General features: G+C 41.4%; 1 protein-coding gene and 1 pseudogene across 1 annotated transcript; one reads left to right on the top strand and one right to left on the bottom strand.

Annotated features, from left to right (window-relative positions):
• The window catches only part of LOC137562262 (dual oxidase 1-like), a 138,570-nt pseudogene extending 137,426 nt beyond the window's left edge, over positions 1-1,144 (bottom strand).
• Positions 1,145-1,290: 146 nt separating this feature from the next.
• On the top strand, positions 1,291-18,100 carry DUOXA2 (dual oxidase maturation factor 2). The gene is made up of 7 exons (XM_068275600.1): positions 1,291-1,385; positions 5,835-5,995; positions 7,318-7,375; positions 9,420-9,554; positions 12,038-12,251; positions 15,950-16,164; positions 17,844-18,100. Exons 2-7 carry the CDS (start codon positions 5,849-5,851, stop codon positions 18,005-18,007), a joined length of 933 nt encoding a protein of 310 aa, XP_068131701.1. The 5' UTR covers positions 1,291-1,385; positions 5,835-5,848; the 3' UTR covers positions 18,008-18,100.
• Positions 18,101-20,246: the final 2,146 nt, after the last annotated feature.

The raw sequence follows: 20,246 nt of genomic DNA, 5'->3' as shown, positions 1-20,246 counted from the left end.
CTTGTTAGTTGTACTACACATACAATTCATTAGGCTTGATTCACAAAGCGGTGCTAACAGTTAGCACGCTGGTGAAAAGCCCCTTATCACGCCTAAACTCAGTTTAGGCGTGATAAGTTTAGGCATGATAAGTTTAGGCATGATAAGTTTAGGCGTGATAAGTTTAGGCGTGTGAGTTTAAGCACCAACTGGGTTAGCACCGCAGTGCACAGCTGATCAAAAGTTTTGCGCTAGCAAAGTCTGGTGCACTTCGAATAGAGTTCAATGGCGCTGCTTTGCGGGTGATCTAAACTTATCTAAACTTATCACGCCTAAACTTATCACGCCTAAACTGGCTTTTCACCAGCGTGGTGCAGTGGTTATCACACCTAAAGTCTTTTACTGGGTTAGCACCGCTTTGTAAATCAAGCCCATTATCTCATAAGTTTATTTTCGCTTCAGGTTTGCTCTAAATCAGGCTTTCTCAACCAGGGTTCCCTGGAACCCCAGGGTTCCTTGAGGACTCTGTCTGCAGGGGTTCCTTGGCATTTTACCCCATGGTGGGGGAAGTATAATAGAGCACACTATAATAGGTGGTACTGTAACAAGAAGCACTAAATTGGGGGGACAGGAGACAGTATAATGAGTGGCAGTGTAATAGGAGATCGTGAAATTAGCAGCCTAACCTATTTAAAGACCATGCCTCCTGAAAAATAAATGCAGGGGTTCCTCGAGACCAAAAAATTGTTTGCAGGGGTTCCTTGAGATCCAAAAGTTATTTACAGGGTTCCTCCAAGGTAAAAAGGTTGAGAAAGGCTGCTCTAAATAATGTATTATCATCCTGAGCTGAGTTTCTGTATTACTTACACTGGTTTTCCAAAGGTTATTATTATCATTATTAATATGCATTATGCTTTTGTCTTTTTTTGTTCATAATATTCTCTTAAGCAGTTTATCTTTAAACAGAACAGTGCATGATTTGTACAATAACATTGCTTCAAACACAATTGTATTGCTATAAGAATGCTATAACACATCAGTTACTAGGTTTTTGCATGCATGAAAAGCTACTCACCTCCTCATGTACACTTCAGGCTCAAGCTTTCTGTTCTGTGTCACTGACTAGACTGATGTGATGTTGCATGTGACATTCTCAAGGAAGTGCTGCAGCCGGTAAGTACAGTAGCACTTGGGCTGGGCTTCCAGCTCATTTGAATACTTGTATGGCTAAAGCTTCATACAGTAAATATGATGTATTGTTTGTGTCATTTAATATGTAACTTTCCCCTTGTTACTTGTTGCTTCTAAAAGAGTATAAAAGCGTGAAGCCACTTGAAATTCCACTCCAGCTCTTGGGAACTTACAAGCCCTAACAGTTTCAGCAACACAGTGTGTATTATATACAGGTCAGTGTGCTTATGTCTCACAAATTTTGTTGTATTTTAGCATGGCTGCTTTTGTAAAATAATATGTGCTTATTATTTTTTTTTCAATTATATTTCTATACTGAATATATATACATATATATATATATATATATATATATATATATATATATATATATATATATATATATATATATATATATATATATATATGTTCCGACAAGCATATGCGCTACCTTAAGCCACTTCCCTTTGTCCTAAGACCAAATTGCACTCCTACTAGGTATCCTAAAACACACTGCCTGCTGTATATATTTTATCGTATACTACCCCTCCTCTTGTTTCCCCATTCCCTTTAGATTGTAAGCTTGCAAGGTCAGGGCTCTCTCCCCCTTTTGTGTCTTGGAAATCATTATACATTTTATTCATCATGTTACTTTTATCACTGTCATTACCACTTCTGTATTTTGTATTATGTATGCTGTATCATTTTTTGTATTTTGTCACTAATTATGTATCTTTTATATTAGTGCACACCATTGTCTGTATTATGTACCCCATGTTTGTTTCTTACTTTGTACAGCACCACGGAATATGTTGGCGCTTTATAAATTAATAATAATAATAATAAATCAGGATGATACCATTTATTGGCTAACTAAAAATGAATAAGAATAAACAAGCTTTCGGCCTTGCAGCCTTCGTCGGGCTTCAATCCTGTCCGACGAAGGCTGCAAGGCCGAAAGCTTGTTTATTCTTATTCATTTTTAGTTAGCCAATAAATGGTATCATCCTGATTTAAAACTCCTTGCTTTTACTGATGGCTAACCTGGTACAATGCCCTATTTCTACTACTATATACTGTACATTTAGACTCACATCTTCACCTTGCCTCACGACTAGTAAATTATTCAGCTTAGAAGATTCTAACATGTTTCTTAAAGGAAAGCAAATATTCTATATTTATTTCCTTTTAAGCAATACCAGTTGCCTGGCTATCCTGCTGATCTCTTTGACTGCAAAAGTGTTTGAATCACAGACCTGAAACAAGCATGCATCTAATCCAATCAGACGTCAGTCAGAGCACCTGATCTGCATGCTTGTTTAGGGTCTATGGCTATGAGTATTAAATTCAGAGAATCAACAGGACAGCCAGGCAATATGCATTGTTTAAAAGGAAATAAATATGGCCTCTATATCCCTCTTGCTTTAAGTTCCGTTTAACTGTGTGCAACAAAAAGGCAGCAGCCATAGTAATGTAGTAAAAAAATATGAGCAATATGAGAACATCATTGGGAATAGGGAAATTTACCTTAATGGTCTGTATGTTCTTGAACAGTTTTCTGCCCCATATTTGATGTAGATGTGTCTCAGGTAAAATGGTTCTGCTGTGCAGCAGTTTGTGCAGTTAGAAGTTGAAATAGTCTGGAGTTCAGAATTACAGAAATAGAAGAAAGAATCGGTTTTCATTGCCACATGTTATCTCCCTTTATAATCCTTGTTTAACCCTTCCTTTCTCCGGAACCACACTCTGCCATGTTACCGTTTAAAGAGGAACTGTAGTGAAAATAACATAATGCATACAATTGCTTATTTTTTACAATATTCATTTTATAGATTATTTAAAGTAGTTGGTGTTTTGCCCATTGTAATATCTTACCTCTCCCTGATTTACATTCTGAAATTCATCACTGGTGGTGACATCTAGTTCTGCCAGGTAATCTGTGCGGAATGTTTGTGACTGGAAGTTCTATGCACAGAAGGAGATATTGCTTGCTTGGCAAATGAAAAAAGCAGGTATTTCCCACAATGCAACAAGGTTCACAGACAGAAAACAGTCAAGACCAAGGTCATGACATCACACTGTGGGAGGGTTTTTACCACAATATCAGCCATACAGGCCCCCTGATGATCTATTCAAGAAAAGGTAAAGATTTCTCATGGGAAAAGGGGTATCAGGTACTGATTGGAATGAAGTTCAATCCTTGGTTTAAGTTCCTCAATAAATGTACTTTCTAGTACTAGAGAGTGCAGTACACACTATCATGTAGCCTGGGTAAACTAGACTTACATTCTTGACCACTGCTCATATTCTCATCCCTTTGCACAATAGTGGTAAGCTCAGATTTCCCATAGCAGTATTTTTGCAGCGAATTTTGGAAGTGACCAGGCCATTTTTTACAATTCTGGCCACTGCAGCTTTAGCAGTGTGCTGCATAGCCATACAACTTAGCACACAAATGAATCTTGCCACCAACAGAGCTTTCTGTGGGTGGCATCTGATTGCTGCTGCGATCTGCATTTTTGTTGTTTTTTTTTTTAAATAAAAAAGCCTATTTTCTTTTCATTTTTTCCCTCCCCCCAACAGCCAATCCCCACGATTGCCTCTCACAGGCATCAAGATCATAGGCATCAGCCTATGGGAGATGTTTGTGAGCCTCTCCTGGGTACAGCTCAGTGACAGAGCTGTCCCTCGTACATCGCTGCACTAGATCTCAGCACTGTACAAGCACTTTCATGTTTTTCTCAGCCTGTTTATAGTGCGGATCCCTGCTAATCTCCATCCCCAGGACTTGACACCGATCGGTGTTAAGCGGTCCTGGGGAAACCACCCTACCGACACCTATCGGCGTTAAACAGTCAGGAAGGAGTTGAGATAGTTGAACACAGAACCATCTTTCAGAAGCTTTTATAAGTGAGCTATCAGCACATTATTTGCTCACTGAGTGGAACAATTGACAGATTTTAATAGGTGTGTATTTGAGAATTCTTAATGACCTCAGCCATGTAATTATACTGAATAAAAAATGATGCGCCATTCATGATAAGAGTAACAGATAGATACAGAAGGTACAAATCAAGGTCAGCTTCCTCAGGGTGTCATTTCTTGGCATTGTGTGTTGAGTTTTTTGTTACAGTGTATTTATTATCCTACGGGTGATTTACATCAGTTCATCTCCACTGAAATACTAGTGAGTTAATGTCATCATTACTGTATTATATTAAAATCATCATTGAAGCAGTATCTTCTAAATATAGGTAAAAATACAATTAGATTTAATACTAGTAATCTTAGCCCATTTAAAAACGGGCTCTATTCATCGCCGCCACATGCGAGCGTGCATGTGTGCGCACTCGCCGTGCATGCACCCGTCTGCTTCGCACGCTCGTGCACACCCGCCCACCCGGCCGGCCCCCTGGAACGTCCCGCTCCTGTTCCAGGCTGTCCATGCTGCGCACATGCGCCGTAGAATAAAAACACACGGACATTGATGACGCAGAGACACCTGCGGTTTTACTATATAGGATTACGTGCTGTTTTTGTATGTAGAGCTGTAAATTGAACTTGTTGGATATAATGTTTGATAGAAAGCAATGTGTCTTTACGTTTATGAAGCAAAAGCCCTAAACATACAGTTAAAGGACAACTGAAGCAAGAGTAATATGGAGGCTGCCATATTCATTTCCTTTTAATAAAACAATACCAGTTGCCTGGCTATCATGCTGATACTAAGCCTCTAATACTTTCAGCCATAGACCCTGAACAAGAATGCAGATCGGGGCTTCTGACATTATTGTCAGATCTGACAAGATTAGCTGCATGCTTGTGTCTGGTGGGATTCAGATGCTACTGCACCCAAATAGACCAGCAGGGCTGCCAGGGAACTGGAAATAAATATGGCAGCCTCCATAACCCTCTCTTTATGGTTGTCATTTAAGAGTGCAGTGTATGGAATATAACTTAGATGCCAACATTGATGTTCCAAGGGGCCTTCCTTTGATAAACAGGCACTAGCGCATATCACAATCATAGATGTCCATAGATGTCCATGATGCAGTCTTGATACTCTTGACTTGACTTCATGCCTGCTGCATATAAACTACTGTATATGTGTTGTGGACCTGAACTCAGGACAGAAGGAAAACAGAGAAATGCACCATATATGTATTTAGAGAGTTTAACCTGTCTAATCCCCCCTCATCTGTGACTAAACACCACTGTAAATTGAGCTCTTCAGCTGTATCAAGTCCCCTGCCACAGCAGAGCTGCTAAATTGTAAACGCAGGATGTTAACCCTATGTCTACTTCCATGAAAGTAGTCAGTAGACACACTGTAGATTTATTGCAGGATTTGTATCAGCTGTAACAAGCAAATGTTTTTCTTTAAAGGTTATTATGCTGTTGCGTACCTTTATAGAGCAGAGAAAAAGTTCTGAAAATGTTAAAGATGAGGATATGATGGCCACTAGGCTGTTGTCCACTTCCAAAAATCCAGCAGCAATATTGGAACTCACTAACAACAGGAGCTATGCTAGGAAAGCCTGTGAAGCAATTATAAAATACCATAAACATCAGACACCATATAATTATATGGCTTAAGGGTTTAATGACATTGCACAGGAATGTTTTGCTTAATCCATACCGGAGTAATACACTGAATACTGGAAAGAACTTTTCTTTATTTCCAGATAAACTTTTAAGAATGACTTTCTATGATGGCGTGCATCCCTTCTACCCACAAGCGAGAAGGAAGTGGGCGTTCAGTGTGGACAACATCATAGTTATCATTGTCTTCCTGGTGTTTTTATGTGCCTTTATTCTGATCATCCCTGGCATAAGAGGAAGAGCGGTGAGTTATTTATGACTTATGTACTATTGTTATGTACTATTGTCATGTCTAAGTAGATCAGTCCACCATCTCTGCTTTAAGATTATCTTTCATCTTTAGGTTCAAAGCTATGATTCAGTCAATGTGAATGTGTGGGAGGGCCCACAGAGCCCAGGACTTGGGCAGCAGAAAGGTTGGGACAGTTTTGCTCACCTTACTGCGGAGCAGCTGTAATGCTGGGCATACACGGTTCGATTTTGCCACTCTATTCTCCCGCTCGATCGATTCCCCGCTCAATTCTGCTAGCGATTCTCTTATCTTCTGCTCGTTTTTCTTATCTTTTTCCATTGTCCTCCATGCAGAATCGAGCAGCAAAATGATCGGGCGGGAGATCGGACGTGTCGGAAATGATCTATCGAGCCATCTAAATGGCTCAGTATCGAGCCGTGTATTTCCACCATTACATACTGTAATTTCACTTACCTGACGGTGCGCCATCCTCCTCTTTGACTGATCCATGCCTGCTCTATCTGCTCCTCCCCTTAGGCATCATGGTTGCAAAGAGGGGCGGAGAGTAGAGCAGATGTAGTTCACTTGAATAGGAAGAGAGTGCAGGAACACACAAGCATGGGCGTCCACTCATAGGGGCAAAATGGGGCAGCCCCCCCGGCCATCAGCTGCCCCCCACTCCTGGCCCTCCTCGCTGCCTATCATGTAACAGGCAGCGTGCCAGCAGCCAGCGTCAGACTTCCAATCAGCCAGCGACGGACGGACGGAAGGCACTGATCTGAGGTCTTCATCACGGTGAGTGGGGTGGGGTTCCCTGTCACTACCTAAAACTGGGGGGACACCTGTCACTAAACATGGGGGGTCCCTGTCACTATAGCATTAATACATCTTATATGTAATCATTTTGAATTATAAATGTTTGTTGTTATTGCTGGCCTGGGGCAAAGGATAATTGTATTGTTACGGGGGAAATATACTGGGTACACTAGTGAGGCAGCACGCTGGCTGAGGATGTTAGCAGGGAGCTCACTGGCTGGGGACACTGTGGAAAAGCTTTACAACTCGGAACACTAACAGGAAAACTCTATTACTGCGGACACTAACAGCTGAGTGCTATATCTGCATCTATATGCATCTATATAATATTTAACATGGGAATACATTGAGAAAGACTAGATGGGGACAAGCAAGGCATGTCTGTCTATCTTACTCTCTGTTATGTCATTGCAGTTTTTTGTGTACAAAATATGTGTATTATTATACCAATGCTACCATATATTTTAGGCATCATGCAATTCATATATGATGAAGCTCAAATTTTCTTTTGTTCGCAGAGAATTTCCTGGGCATTCAGGGTTATCATAAGTTTGTTCATTGGAGCTGTTACAGTAGGTAAGCAAATTGACTTTTAGACATTCAATGTATGCAATCACTAAAATAATGGTTAGTGCGTACAACATTTGGACAATACATTAGATTAGTCTTGCCTAGTACACACCATACAATTTTTCTGTTAGATTTTCTGTAATTAGATTATTTTCTGTAAAGTACTGGTAGAGGCTGGTCATTATCTCTGGTGCATTTTCTTCTGGTTATCTCCTGCTGAGTAGAACAAGGCCTAATTGTTAGGCAAATAGATGGTTAGATAATTTCTAACATGTTGAAAATTATCTATCTGGCAGGTAAATCTAAAGCCGCATCTACACGCGTAGATGCGGCCGCGATGTTCCTTATCAATCGAGCCGCTGATGCGGCTCGATTGATAAGATCCGACAGGTCGGATCTCTCCACCGCCGATTCCCTGCTCGCTCCCCGCGAGGGGACAATGGCAGGGAATCGAGCATAAGATAAGCGGCGGGGACGAGCGGGGAATCGAATCCGGCGCGTGCACGGCGAGTGGGGACGCGGCGGGTACGCGGAAGAGGCGATCCGGCGGCTAATCGAGCCGCCGGATCGCCGCCTCATCTACACGTGTAGATGAGACTTAAAAGAAAATCTAACAAAAAAATTGTACGATGTGTACCTAGCATAAGTTTCATGCTTGGGATCAAACAGTGTTAATCGATTATTTTTTCTTTTTTATGACTAGTATACATCTAAATATGATTTAAATAATTGACACATCATTCTTTTAATTTATTTTTTACTTAAAAAATATATATATTACTAAAAGCAGCACAGACAGATATTGGAAAGGGAGGGTTTACAGCACTAACTTGCCAAATCAGACCATTGTGAGGAATGTTGAATTGTGGGGAAGAACACATAAACCAAACTTACATGCTAATTTGCTCCATCCAGGACCAGGCAGGAGTTGGGAGTGGCCACTAGTTTTCAGTAGAGCATCTACCAGGTTATGACTCCTGGAGTTACCCCATTGCAAGCAGGGACAACAGGTGGGCGAGCCCTGCAGCTTAGAGATAGAACAGGGTGGAATTCAAAGCACAAGGTCAGAATTCAAGTCTGACAGAGCAAGGTTGAGGTCACGAGCTGAGGTCAGGACTGATGACCTACAGGGTAAAGTCAGGGTGACAGGTTATGGCTAGGACTGCCTAATGACAGAGCAGGGTCAGAGGGCCATTCAGGAGTTTTGTAGAGCAAACAGTACAAAGTTCTGTTTAAGCAGCACTTACATTTCCGTAGCCTGGCATGAGTCATGTGGTTATGCCACCATTTCTCCCCTGCTCTTCCCCGCCTGGGTCATAAGTCCAGTGACCAGAGTCATACACATGCATTGGGGGCATACCTAGTTATGACGGCTGGGCTGGTGTGGATGGGGTACTCCAAGGATAAGATTACAATGGAGACATCTGAAATGCCAGACCAGAGCAAAGTGCACACAGCTGGATATGACTTGAGCTGCTGATATTATCAAATGTGACACATTTTACCATTGAAAAAGCACCCAACCGCTGGTGAAAAAATATTATCAAGATTATTTTGAGTCTTTTCTTGCTTGCTGGTAGTTTAAAAAGTATTTTGTTGAGAAGTTGTGTGAATATCACCCAGGAGAAAACTCAGGAGTAAAGGTGGATTACTTATGGGCCCATGTCTTTAGATCATGAACACGGAGATCTAAAACTCATGGGAAATCCATAAAAAATAAATTTATAGATAATCATCTTCTAATATCCAATGTATGAGCATCCAAATCCTGCTCTGCATTGCTTGATAAATAACCAGTAGCATAAAAAGGCTTATTGCTTTCCTCAAATTGCATTACAGTTATATTGTTGTTTGGGTTTAGAGAAGTCTGAGAAGCCCTGAATACATTTCATGTTTCCCTTTTTTCTGTATTGCTGAGAGTGTAGTAAAGAAAGGGCTATTCAAGAGAATGTATTGATTTACGCATTTACATGCATTTGCACACATTCAAACACTTTATGGCAGTTTTACAATGTACACTGACTACTTTCTCTTTCGTTTTTTACTACAGTTGTTAATTTTACATCAGACTGGGAAGTTGGATCGGTCAATGCTACAACGAATTACAAGTCATTCAGTACTGCTATGATTAATGCAGAAATCGGTGTACATATTGGCCTAAACGGAGTGAATATCACTTATACAGGTAGACTAACCCAGCATAAAATCTCACTAAAATTATAAATGCGAAAGTTTGGATGTTTGTTACTCAATCACACAACAATGGCTGAACGGATTTGAATGAAATTTGGCTCACACATAGTACATTACCTGGAATACCATATAGGATACTTTTTATCCCCATAACCAAAAAGAGACAAATACAAATGTCACTGGGAAAATGTAAACTGCAGCCATTCTTACACTGTTAATGGCAGGGTTTATCAAACTTTGCACAGTTGGTCACTGGGTGACTGGGATTAATATTCAGAAAAGTGGGTGGAGCCTACAAAAGCCAATCAAAATTCACCTATTGATTTTCAAGGGGAATATTTAATTGCTGCCATTCTTGCACTGTTAATGGCACAACACTCAAACCTGGTACATGGTTATTGGGTGACGGGGGTTCAAATTCAGAAAAGGGCATGGAGCCACAGCCAATCAGATTTGCTTAATTTCAATGCAAATTATTGATGCCAAAGACTGCAAAGCTCACAAACTAGGTAATTAAGTAATTGTGTGTTAGAAAAGTGAACGGAGCCAACACCGGCCAAATACATACCCTGGCAGTGCCGGGCCATCAGCAAGTGTACAAATACAAGTTTTGGATATCTCTCTGCAATATTTTAGACCATCACTGAATTTAACCTATCAATATAGGCCTACAACAGCACTCCTCCACATAGCTTATTTTCAAGTGAGGATTGAAGATAAAAAAAACCAGCCAGATCATAACCAGTGATTTAAGACTTTACTGAACTTAAGTGCTGCAGTGCTGGCCACAGAGAGTTAATATTTCACCACCAGAAAGAGAAGAAGGTAAAGGTCTGTTGGCCTGTACTCACAGAGAGACTGCCTGGTGCTTTCTGCTAGCTCCTCAGTGGCTACCTTATGTAGGTGATGATGGGGTAAGGGGAGGAAATAGAGCATGGTCTGTCCAATAAAACTACACAGTCGCCTCTTTTGGAAACAGAACTATAGGACTCAGCCGACTTGGTACTTTTAACATATTTATTCTAAACAGTATAAACATACATTTTTTAAATGTTATGTATAACTAATTAATGCAAAATTAGTATAATGAAAAATTGGATGCTGAACAATGGCTTTTCTGTTATGTTTTTGAACGTTGAACAGAGGCACCAGCAGGATAAAAATTCATAAAAACTTTAAAAATGCTTGGAGGAAGTGGTGGGCTTGCCTCCCAAAAGCAGACCAGACGTCCTGTTTTTTTGTATATAAATTAACACATTTATTATACGGTACCCAGACAGAAATGCAACGCATTTCGCAGGTCAAGCCCGCTTCATCAGGCAAAAATTGGGGACAACAGAAGGTCTGTAGTAGCAGGATTAGTGTCTCAGGATTAGTGCCTCAATACTGAGGCACTAATCCTGCTACTACAGACCTTCTGTTGTCCCCAATTTTTGCCTGATGAACTGGGCTTGACCTGCGAAACGCGTTGCATTTCTGTCTGTATAATAAATGTGTTAATTTTTATACAAAAAAACAGGACGTCTGGTCTGCTTTTGGGAGGCAAGCCCACCACTTCCTCCAAGCATTTTTAAAGTTTTTATGAATTTTTATCCTGCTGGCGCCTCTGTTCAACGTTCAAATACACTGCGTCCACTCCCGGTGGAGGGGAGTACTACCCCCTTTGTTTCATTACTACAGAGAGCGACTTCTTAGCCCTGAGTGAGGACAGGCCTAATCTCCTCACCTGCCTTAACAGTGGTTGCCTGAATGGTAACCCATGTTTGTGAGTATAACTTTTCTCACTTAACCATTTGCTCAAATCATCCTAACATACTGCACCATATTGGGCTCTCGTTTTTTTTCTTCTTTATTTTCTGTTATGTTAACTACGATAAGTTAATTGTGCCTGGCAGAACCCACCCATTTTCTTTTCCATTTGTGTGACGCTGCACTCTTTGGCTCCACAATCTCAAGAGAATGCACTAAAATTCTTCTGTTGTTATTATCACTTCGTGTCATGTGACTGCTTGATAATCATGCATATTACGCACATTTTGTGAAGGATAAATGAAAACATGTACAGGTAAAGATTTTTAGGTTCATAGACGTAATTTCTGCAACCCTGTGTACTGGCCCTATTTGATAGTAGTTTAAATGCCTAGGAATTTTTCTTAGATGTGCTTTTTGAAAAATGCCAAGGAGGATTTGTTAACAAGTAGGGATGATCAATGAGATGCAAATATTTCCGAATTCTTGCAGGATTATGAAAAATTCATATGCAAATTTACACAGCTTGCAAATGGACCAATCAATTTAAACCTTAGTGGGATTTGATTGGTCCATTTTCAAGCTGCATAAATTTGCATACAAATTTGCATAATACTTTGTGAACTTGGAAATATTTGCATCTCATTGATCATCCGTATTAATTAGTTACAGATTTATTTTTTTTATTATTTCTAAAATGGCCTATTCTGCTTTATTTGCCAAAAGGAACTCCGGTACAACAAATAAATGAAACCATTGATTACAATGAACAGTTTCTCTGGATATTCGGATCAGATTATAATACGTATTACAAGGATGCACTTATGAGGGGACTCCCTAACCCTATTCTCTACCTGGCAGAGAAATTTAATCATTATGACCCCTGTGGCTTACATGACCAGTACAGAATATCAGGTCATTACGCCTCAGTATGTATGTGGTAAGTAATCTTATGTATTCATGTATAATATACAGTATATCTAGTTTATGCAACTGTAACCATGGACATTTCACCTTTTTACATGTTTTCAGACATGCTGCCAGCATGATGTCCATTTCTACACCCTGAATACTGAGACCAGCTCCATAGTAGTTGGAATGATATTGGGAGCGTTTGTAGACAAGTAAATCATGTCTGCCCATTTGATACCAAAGCAAAATCAGAATGAGAAACGGGGGGGGGGGGGGGGGGAAGGGAGAGCAGGCATGTAGGGTGAGCTGTCCTGACACTCACCGCTCCCCCTGTTCTCTATTTTGCCCCTCCACTGCGCCTGCGCTGGCCCGGCTGCACATGTACAGTACGCGACCCTGTCCAGGAGCATCATGGTGACATCAAGCGCATGCGCAGAGTGCTCCCGGCAACGGACACTCACTGTAGGATGCAGTGGAGGGACAGAATGGAGAATGGGGGGAGCAGTGAGCATCAGGACAGCTCGCCACACATGCATGTTTCTCATATTAATTTGGCTCTGGTATCCTTTAAGTTGGTCATACATACAGTAGGTTGATAACTGTCCAGTTGTGCAAGAGATCTATTGCTTCTCCTCTGGGAATTGATTGGGTGCAGAAATCTAATCAAGAACCAATTCTGCTCAGTGCAGTTCTGTGATTTCCCTCAGCCATCTTGCCCTTGCTCGCTCAGCAAAGAGTTTCTGCTAATAACCTTCCCAATCAATAATCTGTTTGAAATGAATCGGAAGTTTCTTGACTGATTATGCAGGGGTCAGTAGCTCCATGACACATTCTATCGAAATCATCAAATCTTTCAACAAACAAACAAACACAGAACATTTATATTGCGCTTTTCTCCTGGCGGACTCAAAGCGCCAGAGCTGCAGCCACTAGGACGCGCTCTATAGGCAGTAGCAGTGTTAGGGAGTCTTGCCCAAGGTCTCCTACTGAATAGGTGCTGGCTTACTGAACAGGCAGAGCCGGGATTCAAACCCAGGTCTCCTGTGTCAGAGGCAGAGCCCTTAACCATTACACTATTCAGAAGAATTAACCCATGTATTTTGTTGCCTGGATCCTGCTATTCCTCTGCCTCTAATACATTTGGCCACAGACCCTGAATATGCATATGCAGATCGGATGTTTCTGACAAAAATCTGGCAAGATTAGCTGCATGCTTGTTTCAGGTGTGTGATTCAGACACCACTGCAGCCAAAGAGCCCATTGTTTAAAAGGAAATAAATATGGTAGCCTCCATATCCCTCTCACTTTACGTTCCCTTCTCTAGGAGAAAACTTTGGCAAAATAGCGAATGGGATCAGGCCCTTTTTTTTCCCTGGTCCTTTTATTTAATCATCCCTATAAGGGCCAGTTCTCTCATAAAGCAAGGGGAAACATTTGCATCCTGCGCAGAGATTTCAGGGGCAGCATTTTTGTACTGTGTGTACCTCCCTGAGGAGGAATGCAGTGGCTGAGGGTGAGCAGTTTGTTTGTCACAGACACACAGCCAGCCAGTGTGCTATTGTGTTGAGCTTCAGCATGTCATGTGAGAACATTAAATAAAGCAGAGTAAATTGTCGGGTGCTGTATGTTCATTCCAATGTCGGGGGAGGGGAGGGGGGCGGGTGCATCCTCACAAGTTTGCCTCAGACAGCAAAAAGTCTACAAACAGCCCTGATCCCTATTTTTAGAAAGTAGTTCAGGTAACAAATGATAACAAGTCTCACTAACTGATACACAGGGTTGTTTTGAACAGTCAGGTTCTCTGGCAGAAGTGACTCACATTGCGGGAAATAATTTCTGCTTCTATGCGCAAAAGTGTCATTTGCAATGTTAAGTAACTGTAACTGGGGAGGGTTGATATAAGGAGAATAAAAGAAGCAAATGAAGCATATGTACTAACAGCATTGAAATCATGGGCGTAAGTACAGGGGAGGAGCACCTGCGACCGCAGCGGAGCCCAGAGCTATAGGGGGCTCCAACTACTACGTCACTCCCATAATTTAGGAAAAATGTGAACTTAATACTGCTGTGGAGGTCAGCGGTGAAACAAAACTCTTTCGGCTTTTAGATCCAACTTGTGAAAACATTCTGCTGCTTAACAGAGATCATTTATGCCCAACATGAACAATGAAGAATTATTTGGACTGAGAGGGATATTGAGGCTGCCATATTTACCTGTTAAACAATACCAGTTGCCTGCCAGTCCTGCTGATCTGTTTGGCTGCAATTTACTTTTTCTTCTAAGTTTTCTCGTAGGAGATAATTTTTCATCTTCTGTTTAAAGAGAACCCGAGGTGTGATTTAGGAATGTTAGTAGAGCACAGAGGCTGGTTGTGCATACGATCACCAGCCTCTGTTACTGTACAGTGCTCCCCCAAGCCCCCCCTGCGCTCTGCTGTCCACCGTAATAAAAACCGCCGTGCTAGCGACATGCAGGTTGTCGCTAGCACTCTGTTTACCTATGTGCTGCCATCCGATATAGAGGAGGCGGGGGAGCGGCGGTGACAGGCAGCACATAGGTAAACGGCGTGCTAGCGACAACCTGCATGGCGCTAGCACGGCGGTTTATATTACGGTGGACAGCAGAGCGTGGGGGGCGCCTGGGGGAACGCTATACAGTAACAGAGGCTGGTGATCGTATGCACAACCAGCCTCTGTGCTCTACGAACATTCCTAAATCACACCTCGGGTTCTCTTTAAATAACTTTTCATCACTCTTCAATTAAGTAGGTGAACAAGTACTGTCAAAATTATTCTGAGTATTTTCTTGCTTGCAGGTAGCTTAAAAGGTATTTCATTGATAAGGTGTGAACATACCACCTAGGAGAAAATTAAGAAGAAAAAGTGAATTGAATAAGGGGCCTGATATTTGAAGTATCAGTAAAATGCTAATAATAATATATGCTTTGTAGTGCTGTTTGCTGTGGCTAATTTTGGAATAATATTGGAGTAGAAGCAAAACTGTTAATTGAAGTATCTCACTAATATAATAAATGTGAATGTTTGGATGTTTGTTACTCAATCACGCAACAATGGCTGAACGGATTTGAATGAATTTTGGCACACACATAGTACATTACCTGGAATAACATATAGGATACTTTTTATCCCCATAACCAAAAATTGAGCAGAGACAAATACAAATGTCACTGGGAAAATGTAAATTGCAGCCTTTCTTACACTGTTTATGGTGGGGTTCTCAAACTTTGCACAGTTGGTCACTGGGCGACTGGGATTAATATTCAGAAAAGTGGGTGGAGCCTACAAAAGCCAATCAAAATTCACCTATTGATTTTCAAGGGCAATATTTAATTGCTGCCAGCATTCTTGCACTGTTAATGGCACAAGTCTCAAACCTGGTACAGTTGGTCATTGGGTGACTGGGGTTCAAATTTAGAAAAAGAGGTTGAGCCACAGCCAATCAGATTTGTTTCATTTCAATGCAAATTATTGATCCCAAAGATCGCAAAGCTCACAAACTAGGTCATTGAGTAATTGAGTAATTGTGTGTTAGGGTTACAAAAAGTGGGTGATGCCAACACCAGCCCTATACAATGCCTGGCCATCAGCTAGTATTAATTAAAGTAACATACACTCGACATTATTGATTGGAGCTTAATTTACGTGATTTTAAGCATACTTGGTTACAAATATGCTAACCTGTAGGCAATGCATTCTGTTTTGCAGGGTGGCATTCTGCTCCTGGATTATTTGCAACATCCTTTTCTCCTTGACAGTATTTATATATGGAGCTTATATGATACTAGTGACAGCTGCCTTCATTCTCTTATCACTGATTTCCTTTTCAACTGTGAGAAATGCTGGATTCTGCAATATACGGCTGGGCTCTGAGCCTTTGAATATATACTATGGAGGGTCTTTTTGGTTAAGTTTGGCAACAGGTGAGTTACATCTACACATAAACAGTTATTTTTTTGTAAGAGTTACTCCTATTTATTATGGTGTTGTGTTAAGTAAATTATTTTCCTTCATTAACCTCTACCAGAATAGGAAGGCACACACAGGATCACAACAAGAAGCACCTATCATGGGGCTCCCTAGCCACAAACACCTCCCCTCTTCTTGTGGCTGTGCACATAAATCATCTTAATCCCCTAAATCCCCCTTCCTTTCACGAGGGCAGTGAAATTGGTCCTCCTCCATCATCCCACCACTTGGCATAGTAAAGGCAGGGAGCAGTATAATATTTCCCAGCTTCCACTGTGTTGTCAAACAGCAGCGGTGACAAGAGAAAAAGAGCACACCCAGTGGTGTCAGTGGGGTTAGGTGGCTGGCCAGCTGAAGAGTAACTTCACTTGAATTGGTGGCTGGTAAGCCTATACGGGGTTCCAAGAAGTATAGCTTTGTCTCTCTCGCCGTGGACCAGGCATGGGGCTCTTTAAGGCCACTACTGTACTCCACTGAGGGTCCTTGTAAAGCTAGGGCCTGCTCTAACTGGTCGCACGTAGGAGTCCTGCACTCTGCTGTTGCACTTTGGTCCAGTGAGAAGCAGGTGGTGTTAGTGGCTGGACGGTGTGCTGAGCTGTTTTTCCCCCGGACTGAGGCGCAACTGCAGAGTGCAGGAGCTGCATGTGGCCAGTTAGAGCAGGCACCAGCTCTGCGAGGACCCTCAGCTGAGTACAGCAGGAGCCTTAAAGAGAAACTCTGACCAAGAATTGAACTTTATCCCAATCAGTAGCTGATACTCCCTTTTACATGAGAAATCTATTCCTTTTCACAAACAGACCATTAGGGGGCGCTGTATGACCCCTGATGGTCTGTATGAGTTTCCTGTCTGTGAACCTTGTTGCATTGTGGGAAATAACTGTTTACATCTGTTTCCAAATGCCAAAAAAGCATGCAGCAGCTCCATCACCTGCCAACAGTAAAAATGTAATCATGTAATAAATGTCAGAATGTAAATCAGGGATTTAAAAGGTTTTACAATGGGCAAACACTGACTAAATCATTTATACATAATTATTGTAAAAATTAAGCACTTTTTTATTACATTATTTTTACTGGAGTTCTTCTTTAAAGAGCTGCATGCCTGGTTCCCGATGAGAGGGACAAAGCTATACTGCTGGGAACCCTGTGCGGGCTTACCAGCCACCAATTCAGGTGAGGTTACTCCTCAGATGACTGGCCACCTTACACCACTGACACCACCGAGTGTGCTCTTTTTCTCTTGTCACTCCTACTGCCAGATCATCTCACCACCAGAGTGGACCACAGAGCGGCACCAACCACACCCCCTACCCATATACAATCAACATTGATTGCTCCTTTTGCAAACCTGAAAAAGTTAAACATCCTTCTACCCCACTGTGTTGAGTCTCTTCTGCAGCGGGAGCTGGTAAATATGACACTGCTAGCCACACTTAGCTGATAATTCTCTAGTCTATTTAGTGACTGGTCACTCCCTGTAATTGTTCAGGTAGTAGCAAACCCTGTACCACAATGTCCACTTGATATTGATTGGATTTCAGTAGAAATGTATTTTTTTATTGCATTGATGTTCCTGTGGTCCTTTTCGGGTTGCAGTGCAGTTTCATTCTACCATTTTATTTTGTTACCGTAGGTCTTCTTTGCCTTCTCATTGGAATAACAATAATTATATTAAACTGGAAGGTTCCAGGAAAACTGAAATCCTTTTTCAACACTATTGAAGAAGATGAAGATGAGCCATCAGTACAATTATATGAAGCACATGGTTACACGAATGAGGGATGTGATGCAGTGTAAAGACTTTGTTTACTGGGGTAAAGGGTTGTTTATATGTATATAAATAGTGATAAATATGTTTTGCTTATTGTATTAAAATATTATTTTATTCAATTCCTGTGGATGTTATTCTTACCGTGCTTAAAACATAAAGATACAAAATTCGACTTTCCAGACCCTTAAACTTTTCTATTTTTTTATTTAACCCTGAGCAGCAGAGCAGGATCATCCACCAGGCAACCTAGGCAGCTGCCTGGGGCCTAGTGGGTGTCAAGGGGCCCACCAGCCACCTTTTTCTGACCTCCCTCCACTTAAGCTTACCAAAAAAATCACAAGGGGTTTCCAAATCTTCTATTTTCCCTAGGACCCATTACATTTTAATCCATCTCTGCTGAGCAGGAGTGTGGCGTTTTATTCCTGGGGCCAGCAACTGCCAAGAACCTAGTTATGTGCTTGCTCCTGAGAGGTCTACTAGAGGTCACAATTTAGGGTATGAGTGACAGCCATCTAATTCAGGCAACCTTTTGCCTACCCACTACACTGTGACTTTTGACATCTATACAAAGTAAGATTGAAAGTATACTCCAAACAATAATTAGAACATTTGTATAGCGCTTTTCTCCTGTTGGACTCAAAGCACTCAAGAGCTGCAGCCACCGGGACGCGCTCAAGAGGCCACCCTACAGTGTTAGCGAGTCTTGCCTTGAACTCCTTACTGAATAGGTACTGTCCCTAGCCAGGATTCACACCCTGGTCTCCCATGTCAAAGGCAGAGCCCTTAACCAGTACACTATCCAGCCACTCAGGAGCTTAGTTTTGTTGAGGTTAAGCTTTAGGAACCTTTTACTAAAAATAACACAGTGGTATATAGTATAAATGAAGTGGATATCTTTAATGATAGAAGAAATGCAACATATATAAAAATAGTGATTTAAAATCATCTGCAAGCAGCAGAGCTCTAGTAACAAATTGCTGTCCAGCAACAATTGATCACGCACCACCACACACTGGGCCCACACACATGACCTGTGCATAGATCTATTGATGTATAAGGCCTGGAATCCACTATAGCAGTACGTTACTAAGCCATTTCTAAGAGCTTGTGATTTGAACGTTCTTGCTAATGTAATGCTATGGGTGTGATCCCACTTGAGCGATTTGATTTTATATAAATCCCCCTTAGCATTGCGTTAGCAAGAGCTTTTCAAATCACTAGCACTTAGAAAAGGCTGCTAGTGGGTTTGAGCCCTAAGGATTGGATGACTCTTGCTTGTTAACTCCTGGAATATTGTGAACACTAACAGTTCACAGGTTTAATCAGCAATCTTCATATATCAGCCAATTAGACAGCATATTGCGAGCTTTATAAGCATCAGTACTTTTGCCCGTAATGGAATCCACATCAATAAAGAAGTAGTCCAGGCCAAGCTGCACTATATAGATCGATCAACCTGTTTGGCTTTGCAAGTGCAGAGCACCAATAGCTCTCCCCAGCATAGATAATACTTGTACCAGTAGTGTGCATAAAATAATCGCAGGCTTCAGCATATAGAGTCAAACATAGAAAATGCATTTAGATCATAGCACCATAGAGCGCTTATAGACAGATCGGTGCCTCACTCATTGGATTACAGTAGGGCTATGTACGCCAAGCTTTCTCCACCTGATGTTAGATACAACAGAGGCTGTATGAATGTGTGTCATGTAGTCCCAAAAGCTGATCTCTGGCAAGTGCTGTGGGCTGGTGTAGAGCGGGTTTATCGCCGGTTGGCATCCAAGCTTGGTATCGTGAAAGTTCCTGGCGAGCTTAAACTTCCCACACATGCCAATTCAATGTGTTTCACATGCCACTGAGCTTCACCGGGGGGTGGCTTCTTATTCTACAGCTCCCTCCTTCTTTCTCCTTTCACATTATAAAATATACACACAGACGGGGATGTTTGATAGGGAATTGGATTAGGTGGCTTCCTACATGTAAATTATTGCTTTTATCAATATCTGATTAAATTACCATGCACAGAGCTCTCACAGACATATCAACAGACACATCCTCCCCTGCACTTAACTACAGTGGTTTGCAAAAGTGTTCGGCTTGAAATTTTCCACATTTTGTCATATTACTGCCACAAACATGAATCAATTTTATTGGAATTCCACATGAAAGACCAATACAAGTGGTGTACATGTGAGAAGTGGAACGAAAATCATACATGATTCCAAACATTTAAAAAAAAAAATAACTGCAAAGTGGGGTGTGCGT

This window comes from Hyperolius riggenbachi, chromosome 3 (assembly GCF_040937935.1).
Source record: "Hyperolius riggenbachi isolate aHypRig1 chromosome 3, aHypRig1.pri, whole genome shotgun sequence".
Taxonomy (NCBI): domain Eukaryota; kingdom Metazoa; phylum Chordata; class Amphibia; order Anura; family Hyperoliidae; genus Hyperolius; species Hyperolius riggenbachi.
This window is presented reverse-complemented; position numbering and strand designations above follow the sequence as displayed.